Source organism: Clupea harengus, chromosome 2, assembly GCF_900700415.2.
Source record: "Clupea harengus chromosome 2, Ch_v2.0.2, whole genome shotgun sequence".
NCBI lineage: Eukaryota > Metazoa > Chordata > Actinopteri > Clupeiformes > Clupeidae > Clupea > Clupea harengus.
Window position 1 is genome coordinate 7,069,237 of NC_045153.1, and position 12,500 is coordinate 7,081,736.

Here is a 12,500-nt window from a genome sequence, read left to right on the forward strand (position 1 = left end):
GAAAAATATCACTTTAATATTACATTCCAGCACAACATTTCTCCAAGACCATGAAGTTCAACAGGCTAAAATATTCCTTTTACTTCTGTTCGACAAGCTGAGGTGCATTGTGGGCAATGTCACAGTCAAGGCCCAGCATTCACAGCGAAAGGACGGCAAAACACCAGGAGGAAATCAAAAACTGACAAAAGAGAAAAGTGCACGCTGCAGTGCAGAAACAAACACATCAACCATTCTCAGAGTTCATTACACACACACACACGCACGCACGCACGCACGCACGCACGCACGCACGCACGCGCACACACACACACACACACACACACACACACACACACACACACACAAGAGAAGAAATAGTCTGAGTCTGCTCCGGCAAAATGCTACTTCACCGACTGAAGGAGGAAAAACAGAACAGAAAATAAAAAATAAAAAATAAAAACGGTGACATCAAGGTATTTCAACATAATAGCCTACGTTCAATCATATTCTGTCTACGCTTCAAAATAATCCATCATCCAATCCACCTCCATCAAACTCCACTGGCAGACCTGACAGCAGATCAGAGGGGTGTGGGCTTAAACACAACAAGAAAAAAAGTCTTTTAGAGAGAGAGAGAGGGAAAAAAAACAAATCCTCTCATTTCTACACTTCACCTAAAACTCTTCTTCACGCGGCCTCCACTTCTCTCAGGCTGGAGTGGAGACACAGACATATAGATATATATAATGTGTATATATATACGTATATTTTTTGTAATTTTGTGAAGGCATTTGGCGCAGACAGCCGTTTGGCATGGCGGGCCCTCAGCTCAGGACCCCTGTGAGTGCTTTTGCTGGTTAATATCGCTGAGGAAGGAATGCTTACAGCAGGCATCAGCGTGGCCAATCAGGTACATTAAGTAATTAGAAAAATGAGGAGGGGCCAATCAGGTGCTGCGGGCCAGATTTAAGAGGCCATTAGGACCGCCCCCACCCTGCCATACATCACACTTTTAAAGTGATGAAGAGAAAATAAAGCCAGAGCCAAACCCACCCCATAAAGCACGCGCGCACACACACACACACACACACACACGCACACGCACACGCACACACACACACACACACACACACACACACACGCAAGCACACACAAACAGCTTTACGTTTCTACCAGAGGAAAATGTCTGTGTGTGTGTTTGTGTCTGAGTATATGCGTGTGTGTGTGCATGCGTGTGTGTATGAAAAAAAAACACTTATCTACCTTTATGTATGTTTCATACAAGCATTTTCACAACAGTCCTCAGGACCGGAAGTGAATTAAGAGTGTCTCATAATGAGAAAACAACATTAACATGAAAAGAAAGAGAAAGTAAGAGAGGTTATTTCACCCCCAAAAGATAAAAAAAACAGCACCAACGAAAAACAGTACAGCACCGACCAAAAGCACCGGTAACCATAGGATACTGTTGCCACTCTACAGGCCTATGTCATTTCCTGTTTCTTTTACATGGTATGAAATAGCTCAAAGCAACGCTCAGTGTTTCCTGGCTGGCTGCCTTTCTGCATCTGGAGTGAGGGTGAGGGTGAGGGTGGGGACACACACTTTAAGAGCTGTTTTAAAAGAACCAAAGCATCCTCTCCTTCCTCTTGTTTGTTTTTTTTCAATCCTTTTTTTTTTATCTTTTCCTGTCTGTTCGGGGTCATTTGAGGGTATTAGTCCAGTGTACGAGAGAAAGAAAAAAAAACCTCAATGGAACCAAACGGACACAAATGGCTCTGACACCCTGATGTTCTGTCCCGCTTTGTGACATCACAGCCACTTCCTGTTGTGTGTGGTGCTCTCTGTAGCCGGATTCACCTTGAACTGGGGAACAGCAGGAGATGTCATGTAGTGGGGAGCGAAGTGGGGGATTAGTGTGTGTGTGTGTGTGTGTGTGTGTGTGTGTGTGTGTGTGTGTGTGTGTGTATGTGTGTGTGCTCCTGGAGACAGGCTTTGCGGCTCTTTCTTTGGAAGAAGAACAGAGGTAACCCCCCCCCCACACACACACACACACGGCTTTGATCTCCCCCCATCTCTGCACGCATTCCTGTGTGAGGGGCGAGTAATGGCTGAAATATGACCAAGGAGCCCAGAGACGAGCAGATTAGCCTCACCTACGGCCAGCTGGGAACCACTACAACACATCAGGATCAGGGCCCATCGCTTTTATGGGACTAGGGCTGGGTGATACGGGCAGGACAGCAGGGGGGGAGGAGGAGAGGAGGAGGAGGAGAAGGAGGGAGTACAGGGGAGGGGAGAGGAGGAGAGGAGGAGGAGGAGGGAGGACAGGGGAGGGGAGAGGAGGAGAGGAGGAGGAGGAACGATAAAAGGCTCTGAGGGGAGGAGTAGTAAAAAGAAACAAAAAGAGAAATAAGAACTTGGGGTCTTAAATGTAAATATGTGCAGGTGATGCACCCATGTGTGTGTGTGTGTGTGTATGTGTGTGTGTGTGTGTGTGTGTGGTGTGTGTGTGTGTGTGCGCGATACACCCATGGATCTCACAAGGGAAAGTGGAGGATCAGGACTTTTCCAAACTGTTTGGGTTATTAAGTAATAGTTATAGCAATAGTAATAGTAATAGTGTGCGTGTGTGTGTGTGTGTGTGTGTGTGTGTGTGTGTGTGTGTGTGCTGTTATTTCTCTCCTCAAGCCTTATTAGGAAAAACACCTTCAGATGCAGAAGTGGCAGCAACGTCAAACACTGTCACCATGACAACAACATCAAACTAAAACAATGTGAAAAAAAAAGTCATTACAATGAAATAATCACAGTAAACAGTCAGTTAGTCTTCCTCTTTCCTCACAAAGTAAATGGTCAAAGCAAGCTCTCTCTCGGTTTCAAACTCTGAAAAAAAGATCACCTTGTCCTGTAAAGTGAGGTGTGACATCTCATATGATCACAAAACAAGCCTCATATTTGTACACACAAAACGATAAGAAATACAATGAAACAATAAAACACCTTTCTGTGTTCAAGAACCCGAATAGCAGTAAGCAGAGTCAGCTCAAAGAGAAATAAAGTCGGTTCAATGACATGGTTTAACACACAGGTTTAAAAAAGCTCATAAAAACGCGCTAAGATCGAGAGTTATGACTTCAGGACAGGGGACTCCACGGAGTCCAATGAAATCCTCTGATTGGCTAATCCTGAATCTTAAGGCCCGTGATGTAACGTGGTGATTGACAGGTGGGCGGTGGCTAAGGCAGAGACTCAGTGGTCTTTGTTTTTGCATATAATAAACAAACAACAACAACAACAAGAACAATAAAAATAAACAGAAAATCATCTCTGTCGGTAAGAGTACCAAAGCAGTCAACAAAGTCTTTTCTCTAAGTTCTTTTGTTTGTTTGTTTGTTTGTTTGTCTTCTTGCTGAGAAAAACAGACGTACGTACACACACACACAGACAGACAGACAAATCTGGAGTTTGGCAAGTGTGTGCTGAAAAGGTGAGCTGAACATGCAGATTCTGAGGCAAGTCTCTCTCTCTAACTTCTCCTCTCCTCCTGTCTTCTCCCCCTCTCTCTCTCTTTCCCTCCCTCATCCCCCTCTCTCTCTCTTTCCCTCCCTCATCCCTCTCTCTCTCACTTCCTCAGAAGACAGGGGCTGAGAGCACTGATGCGTCTCTGTACAAAACGAGGATAACACCAAACACCAAGCAACTCATCTCTGTTCTTCACACACACTCTGTAACACACACACACACACACACACACACACACACACACACTCCCTACAGTAATGCTCCAACTGGCATGAGGAACCGGGGTGTGTTCAGTATGTGCAGATGTGTGATGTGTGTATGTGTATCATTTGAGTGTGTGTGCGTGTCTTGTGTGTGAGTGTATATGTATCTCATTTGTAGGTGAGCGTGCGTGTGTGTGTGTGTGTGTGTGTGTGTGTGTGTGTGTGGTGTGACTGAGAGCTAAAGGGCTTATAACCTTCAGTCACCTCAAGTCCCACCTGAGGGAGAATCAAGGACTCTTCTGCCAGGAAAGAGGGATTTAGGCCTCTCTTTCATTCCTCTATGTGTCTCTCTCTCCCTCTCTCTCCCTCCCTCTCTCTCCCTCTGTCTCTCTCTCTCTCCCTCTCTCCGTTGCGCTCCGTCTTTCTTTAGCCCTCCCTCTCCATCTTTCTCTCGTCAAGGGCACCTGTGCAAAATACCTAACTTCCCATCATGCAAAGCTCTCCATGTGATACATCAGCCCCCCCCCCCCCCCAACACCCCCCCCCCCCCCCCCCCAACACACACACACACACACACACACTTTAATATTCTCTGGCTGAGTGCACCTCCCCAGGCGGGAGGTTTGGCATCGGCGGAGAGAGAATTGCCTCTCCACAGCACAATGGGATTCGCTACAAGAGACGGGATCCCAGCACAAATCCCCACAGAGGCGCGTCCTCCCCCCCCCCCCCCAACACACACACACACACACACACACACACACACACACACACACACACACACACGCCCGTGGGGTTCAGGAGGAGAGGCTCAGTGCCACTCAGCGTTCCGACTGGATGCTCCCCACCGGAAGAGTCATCAGTGTGTGTGTGAGGCAAAGAGGGAAAAGTGTGTGTGTGTTTGTGTGAGGGAGACAGAAAAGTGTGTGTGTGTGTGAAAAACTCTCCTCCCCAAAATGTCCTCTCACAAAGCAGAGACGAGAAGAGGGTGATAGTCACAAAGCGTGCGTGTGTTGTGTGTGTGTGTGTGTGTGTGTGTTTGAGTCCTCTTGTTCTCCCCCTTTCATTTGCAAATGTCGTTTTCAAATGTTTCTTGTTGTCCTGCTCAGTGCGTACAATCTTCGATAAAACCCAGGCGTCCGTGAGTGACAGCGGTCCGTCACCTCTCCCATCTCAAAACCCCCTCTCAAACGTGCAGCTGTTCATCTCCTCTTCTCTCTCTCTCTTCTCCTCTCCTCCTCTCATCCCTCTGTTACCTCTCTCTCTCTCTCTCTCTCTCTTTTCCAGTGTCTCGTGATCACTGTGCACAAGTCCAAGGTGCTGAGCTTCTGTGCAGCCTCATCCTTGCTGCTGCCGCGCACTCTTCCTCTCTCTCTCCCTCTATCCCTCTCCATCTCTCTCCATCTCTCTCCATCCCTCCATCCATGTCTGTCTGTCTCTCAGCAGTGGGACACTGGCTCCCCTTTGTCTAGCCTGATGGTGAGCATGGGTTCGAGGCAGGGCCCGCTCAGGGTGGTGCTGGGGTAGTGGGAGCCCTGGTAGGCCACCGAGTGCGGGCTCTTCTTGGCGGCCAGCCGGTACCGGTGGCAGCAGAGCGCCAGGACCAGCGCCGCGCACGCCAGCAGCACCAGCGCGCCGCCGCCCGCTATCACGTAATACCAGAAGGCGGGCACGGGCGTCACGGCAACGGGGGCCACCGTGGGCTTGCCCCGGCTGCCTGGGAGAGCTTCTCCTAGACACACAAGAGACACACAAGAGGTTGGCTGCGGTGTGTGTGTGTGTGTGTGTGTGTGTGTGTGTGTGTGTGTGTGTGTGTGTGCGTGTGAGGACGGGGGGGTGGGGGCGGGGATGGAGAGGCATGCAAGGCGATGGTGATGTTCCATCTGATCGGCTTAAAGATTTAGTGATAGCAATGAATCAGTTATACTAATCAATAAAACAATAAGCCAATGGTTGGCAGTGGCTTGTGAGATTTATTTATATATTTATTTATTGACTTATTTTTTTTTGGTTTTGGGTGAAATGATTGGGTGGATGTTGGGTTTGGGGTTTGTCTTGCATTGCACAATACATGAACAGACATCATCTGCACAGACAGGCAAATGCACATGCATGCTAGGCTAGCTCTCCAGGGTGCTCCAGTAGGGGTGAACGGTTAGTGCAAGCCAACGTCTTTGTGCTCGTGCCAGCGGACTCCTGCCAGTGGTGAACTGGAGACACTGTTTTGGTGGACTGGACGATAAACATTCTCATTTCGAGTGGTGAACAAGTCTGCAATAGTTTTTTCAATGGCATGATAAGGTCACAAATGATCTGAATAATAATCGAAATAATCTTCCTTGAAACTGAAGAGGACACTGAAGAGAATCGGGCTGGTTTAGTAGACTCACTGGAATAAGGCTTGTCACGTGTGTGTGTGTGTGTGTGTGTGTGTGTGTGTGTGTGTGTGTGTGTGTGTGTGTGTGTATGTGTGGATGTGTAGTCAAGTAGGTGTGTATCTGTTTGTGTGTGTGTGTGTGTGTGTAATCAAGTATGCGTGTTTCTGTGTACCTCTGTGTTTGTGTGTGTGTACGTGTAGTCATGTATGTGTGTATCTGTGTATCTGTGTGTGTGTGTATAGTCAAGTATGTGTGTACCTGTGTGTGTGAAGTCAAGTATGTGTGTATCTGTGTTTGTGTGTGCGTGTGTAGTCAAGTATGTGTGTATGTGTGTATCTCTGCATCGGTGTGTGTGTGTGTGTGTGTGTAGTCAAGTATGTGTGTATCTGCGTGTGTGTGTGTGTAGTGAAGTATGTGTGTATCTGTGTATCCCTGCATCGGTGTGTTGTGTGTGTGTGTGTAGTCAAGTATGTGTGTATCGCTCTCTGTGTGTGTATAGGCATTCCTCTCCCTACAGTAGTTAGCAGCAGATATCCTGTGAGCCACAGTGGCTGGGTCAGGCAGCCAGGGGTTCTCTTCTCCTCTCAGCGCCCTGCAGTGCTCTCCCTTTTCTCTCCCTTTTCTCTCCCTTTTCTTTTCCTTTCCTTTTCTGTTTCCCAGCAGGCCTCTACCTCAAGCCAAACATCTCCATGGAAACCAACACCAACAACCCCCCCCCCCCCCCTTCTTCCACTCACACCTCCATCCTACTCAGCAGCAGCAGAAGGACCCCACCAACACAAATGTATTTCAACAGCAGCCAAGTCTTACTCCGGGCCAGATCGGGGCCAGATCAGAGCCAGATTAGGGCCAGAGCAGAGCCAGATCGGAGCCAGATCAGAGCCAGATCAGAGCCAGATCAGGGCCAGATCAGAGCCAGATTAGGGCCAGATCAGAGCCAGATCAGAGCCAGATCAGGGCCAGATCAGAGGCTTCTAACTATCTGACACTCTACTCAGTCCTCCTTAATTCTCTTGAGTTACTTCCCCCTCCCCTGACACACGCTAGCACACTCTCTCACACACACACACACACACACACACAGTTACTTCCCCCTCCCCTGACACACGCAAGCACACTCTCTCACACACACACACACACACACACACACTTCTGCCTCCCCTGATCCTCTGCTAACTAAAGTCTACGAACAAAACCTTAGGTGAAGCCAGGTCTGCGTGACACTCAAGCCCAGGAAGCTGTGTTTCAGATCCTGGCAGAAATTCAGAGGAAGAATGTGTGTGTGTGTGTGTGTGTGTGTGTGTGTGTGTGTGTGTGTGTGTGTGTGTGTGTGTGTGTGTGTGTGTGTGTGTGTGTGTGTGTGTGTGTGTGTCAGTCTGACATTTCACTGAGGTAGAGTAAACAGATCCAGAAAACTCCATTTATGGCGTGGAACTCAGGAATGGAGAGAGAGAGAGTGAGAGAGCATGGGAGAGAGAGAGAAAGAGAGAGAGATACCTTCCCCACAGGAGAGAGAGAGAGAGAGAGAGAGAGAGAGAGAGAGTGAGAGAGCATGGGAGAGAGTGAGAGAGAAAGAGAGAGAGATACCTTCCCCACAGGAGAGAGAAGAGAGAGAAGAGAGAGAGAGAGGAGTGAGAGAGCATGGGAGAGCATGGGAGAGAGAGAGAGAGAGACACCTTTCCCACAGGAGAGAGAGAGAGAGAGAGAGAGAGAGAGAGAGAGAGAGAAAGAGAGAGATGAGAGAGAGAGAGAAAGAGAAATGAGAGAGAAAGAGAAAAAGAGAGGGATACCCTCCCCACAGGAGAGAGAGAGAGAGAGAGAGAGAGAAAGAGAGAGATGAGAGAGAGAGAGTGTGTGTGTGTGTGTGCGTGTGCGTGTTTGTGTGTCCTCAGCACTTCACGCACTCACTCACACACATATCATCTGGGGTACGGCAATATCACGTTTTGCAATATATACTGCAAACACACAGCGGACAACATTGAAAAATGACTGGTCTACGCTAACAAAGAAGCTCATGATAATGTGGCACTCTGCTGTGTGTTTATGCTAAGCTAACAGAGGAAGCTCATGATAATGTGGCAATCTGCTGTGTGTTTATGCTAAGCTAACAGAGAAGCTTATGATAATGTGGCAATCTGCTGTGTGTTTATGCTAAGCTAACAGAGAAGCTTATGATAATGTGGCAATCTGCTGTGTGTTTATGCTAAGCTAACAGAGAAGCTCATGATAATGTGGCACTCTGCTGTGTGTTTATGCTAAGCTAACAGAGAAGCTCATGATAATGTGGCAATCTGCTGTGTGTTTCTGCTAAGCTAACAGACACAATGATGCACGAGAATCTGGGATTGGAAGAAGAGCCAGTTTCTTTCATGTTCTTCTTCTCCTCTTTTCTTCACCACTCGTTACTCTCAAGAGTATAAATCCAGAAAGGCGTCGATACGAGAGCACTGGGCCGGAGGCTTAAGACAGGTGCATGATGGGACGCATGCTGACACGCGTCACAGGAAGTGGTCGAGCCAGTGGTGGCGTGGGAGGAGCCAGCCCCCTAACTGCATAACTCAGGGCCAGATCTGTGCTTCCTGACATTATGGTTCTCATAACACTCTTAGAAACTAAATAAAGAAAGAGACCATTAGAACCAAGAGGAACTCTGGAACCTTTAACGGGTTCTGACAAGAACTCCTGATTAGGAGGGTTCTTGATAGAGCCCTTCTAAGGTTCTAAGGATTGCTTTGTGGCCGTTTTTTTATCTCCAGAACCCTCCCTGTGTGGGGTAGATTCTAAATAGAACCGTACAGTACGGACCAATGTGGAACCTTTTTTAGGTTCTAAGAGTACATGAGTGTGTGACAGAAGCACTGATCTGAGGCCTGTTAATGGGGTAACTTCTCCCAGAGAACTTCTTTTTGTTCTGATTGAGGATAAACCTATAAGCACAGCGGTTCTGCTCAATGCGCCCCCAGAGAGTTCCTGTGTCTGATCCTGAAACCAACCCCTCGACAGCAGCTGCCAATAGTGTAACCTGTGCCATAGACAATAGCTATTGCCACTGTTGTGATTCACAGTGATAGCAGACACATCATTTTTTAGGGAGATGGTTGGAGGTATATAGAGTATATAACCGCCCCCCCCCCCCCCCCCCCCCCCCAAAAAAAAAATAACCCATTCTCTTCTCTATTATCTCTTTTACATATCTGCAAGAGGATCACGCTGCAATAATCAATAATCAGATCAGTTTCCAGATCAGAAAGGGGGCTCTCTCTGGCACACGGTCCTCTCCACGTCAGACTGGCACAGCGAGCCGCGGCGCGGGTGGGTGGCATGATGCTATGAGTGGCACAGGGGGGCACAGAGGGAAGCGCCAGGGCAGGGTGGGGGCTGGTGGGGAGGTGGGGGTGGGGGTGGGGTGGGGTGGTGGAGAGCCCAGACACGTCACACACTGCAAGCTGGACAACGGTGCGCAACAAGCAGGAAGCGCAGACACAGAGACAGGATGTGGAAATGTGGTGACACAGTGAACAATCTGAGGCCAAACTCACCGGTCATGTCAGGTGGGACGGCTCCGAACGGCTCTGGGGACGAGAGAGGAGACAGGACACCGTGAGTTAAGATGGACACGGGACGTGCAGGTAGGAACAGCAATATTACACAATATTAAAACAAACGACATCACTCTGTGAATAAGTGTGTGAGTGTGTGCATGTGTTTGAGACTGTGTGTGTCTGTGTGTGTTGTGTGTGTGTGTGTGTGTGTGGTGTGTGTGTGTGTGTGTGTGGGTGTGGATGTGTGTCAGTCTGCCCGTCATCCCCCCATCATGAACAGCTTAGAGACAAACTAATGGCCGACACACTCGTTTCAAAGAGGAGGTGATTTGTCTGAGTCATTTGGCAGGGAATGAGAATGAGGCGTGATTTATAGCACACGATGCACAGACTCTGTGTGTGTGTGTGTGTGCTTGTGTTTGTGTGTTTATATGCCTGAGAGGGAGAGAGAGAGAGAGAGAGAGAAAGAGAGAGAAAGAGAGAGAGAGAGAGAGAGCGAGAGAACAAGTGTGAGAGACATAATGACAGAAAAAACACACAGAGAGTAGCGGAAAAAAACAGACGAAAAACAAACACAGACACCCAGAATTAGAGAACGAGAGAAAGAAAGAAAAAAAAAGAATGAAAGAATGAAAGAAAGAAAGAAAGAAAGAAAGAAAGAAAGAAAGAGAAGAAAACAGAGGAGAGCAAGCTTGTGCAGGAGAGCGACAGGAGAAAATAGAATGCATATTTATAATATTGGAGATGCGAAGACAATTAACTGCCGCAGAGCAGAGAGGCACTGGGGCTTTCCGGAGCTTTCCGGGGATCTGGCAACACAACACGCACTGCTGTGTACAGAACTCAACTGCATTACCCGATAAGAACGTTTCCAGGCACAGAAACAGCAGGGGAAATAAACGTGTGTGTGTGTGTCTTTGTGTGCATATGTGTGTGTGTGTATGTGTGCGTGTATCTTTGTGTGCGTGTGTGTGTATCTTTGTGTGCGTGTGTGTGTGAGTGTGTGTTGCGTGTGTCTTTGTACAATTGTTCAGTCAAACAGTTGACTGTAATACTATTGGGGTTTTTCCATCGGCACTTCTGGTTGTGCCGGGCCGGGCTGTGCCGAGCTCATTTGCATTTCCATTAGAAGTTGAACAGCGCCAAAACTACACCGCGCTCATGTTGGACCCTCTGCTGAGCAGCGCCAAACTACACCAAACTACACCGCAGTCATGTTGGACCCTCTGCTGAGCAGCGCCAAACTACACCAAACTGCACCGCGCTCATGTTGGACCCTCTGCTGAGCAGCACCAAACTACACCAAACTGCACCACACTCATGTTGGACCCTCTGCTGAGCAGCGCCAAACTACACCAAACTACACCGCAGTCATGTTGGACCCTCTGCTGAGCAGCGCCAAACTGCACCAAACTACACCGCAGTCATGTTGGACCCTCTGCTGAGCAGCGCCAAACTACACCAAACTGCACCAAACTACACCAAACTGCACCGCGCTCATGTTGGACCCTCTGCTGAGCAGCACCAAACTACACCAAACTACACCGCAGTCATGTTGGACCCTCTGCTGAGCAGCGCCAAACTACACCAAACTGCACCAAACTACACCAAACTGCACCGCGCTCATGTTGGACCCTCTGCTGAGCAGCACCAAACTACACCAAACTACACCGCGCTCATGTTGGACCCTCTGCTGAGCAGCACCAAACTACACCAAACTACACCGCAGTCATGTTGGACCCTCTGCTGAGCAGCACCAAACTACACCAAACTACACCGCAGTCATGTTGGACCCTCTGCTGAGCAGCGCCAAACTGCACCAAACTACACCACAGTCATGTTGGACCCTCTGCTGAGCAGCACCAAACTACACCAAACTGCACCAAACTACACCAAACTGCACCAAACTACACCAAACTACACCGCAGTCATGTTGGACCCTCTGCTGAGCAGCGCCAAACTGCACCGGGTCTGTCTCCAGACGCGCTGAAGGACGGCAAAGATACTCTCTTTTGTGATTGGCTGTCATCATTCAGCTCTTGCCAAAGTGTGTCTGTATTTTTGTATTTTCAAGACACGTATGACGCAGATCCGGTTAAAAAGTTGAATAGAAACTTTGAATAGTAACTATGACAACGACAGTAAAGGGTAAACTTCCCATCGACATTTTTACCAAAGTGAGTGAGTTTAGGCAGACACTGAATTAAGGAAATAATGAGTCCCTCTCTTCACCGCTAACAACATAGTTGGCGCCATTATACAACAACTAACTCTTCTGTTCATTTGCTTGTCTTAAGCCCAGCTAGCGCTACAGAACTAGCAGCAACTAGCACTCTGACCTCTGAACTCTGATCTGGCCTCAGAGTCTCTTCCACAGGTGAGCCGTTAGGACCATGAGCGGGTCTATAACCCTGCTACTTCCGTGGCTAATGCTAATGCTGGCCAGATCGTAGCTGAGATTGACCCAGAGCTGGGCCTGATTTATGCCGCAATCCCAGCAGGAGACATTTGTGCCACTGACCTATTCACCTGTCTCCAGGTAAACTAAGCTAAGCTAAGCTAATAGGAGCACAGTCAGACAGAGGTTTGTGCCACTGACCTATTCACCCGTCTCCAGCTAAGTTAAGCTAAGTTAAGCTAAGCTAAGCTAATAGAAGCACAGTCAGACAGAGGTTTGTGCCACTGACCTATTCACCTGTCTCCAGCTAAACTAAGCTAAGCTAAGCTAAGCTAATAGGAGCACAGTCAGACAGAGGTTGATTCTATCCCCAGTCTGTACTGGATCAGGCGTGTATCTGTGGCTCTGTGCAGCACTCTGACAGGAACAAGAGCAGCCGTGTGTGTGTGTGTGTGTGTGTGTGTCTGTG

General features: G+C 48.4%; 1 protein-coding gene across 1 annotated transcript in view; it reads right to left on the minus strand.

Annotated features, from left to right (window-relative positions):
- Window positions 1-12,500, minus strand: part of nrp2b (neuropilin 2b) — a 106,010-nt gene that overhangs the window by 5,383 nt on the left and 88,127 nt on the right. The window contains exons 15-17 of the mRNA XM_031577414.2: window positions 9,631-9,663; window positions 5,155-5,442; window positions 528-551 (exon numbers count right to left, since the gene is read on the minus strand). Coding sequence (XP_031433274.1) covers window positions 528-551; window positions 5,155-5,442; window positions 9,631-9,663 — 345 coding nt within the window. The remainder of the gene's footprint in view (window positions 1-527; window positions 552-5,154; window positions 5,443-9,630; window positions 9,664-12,500) is intronic.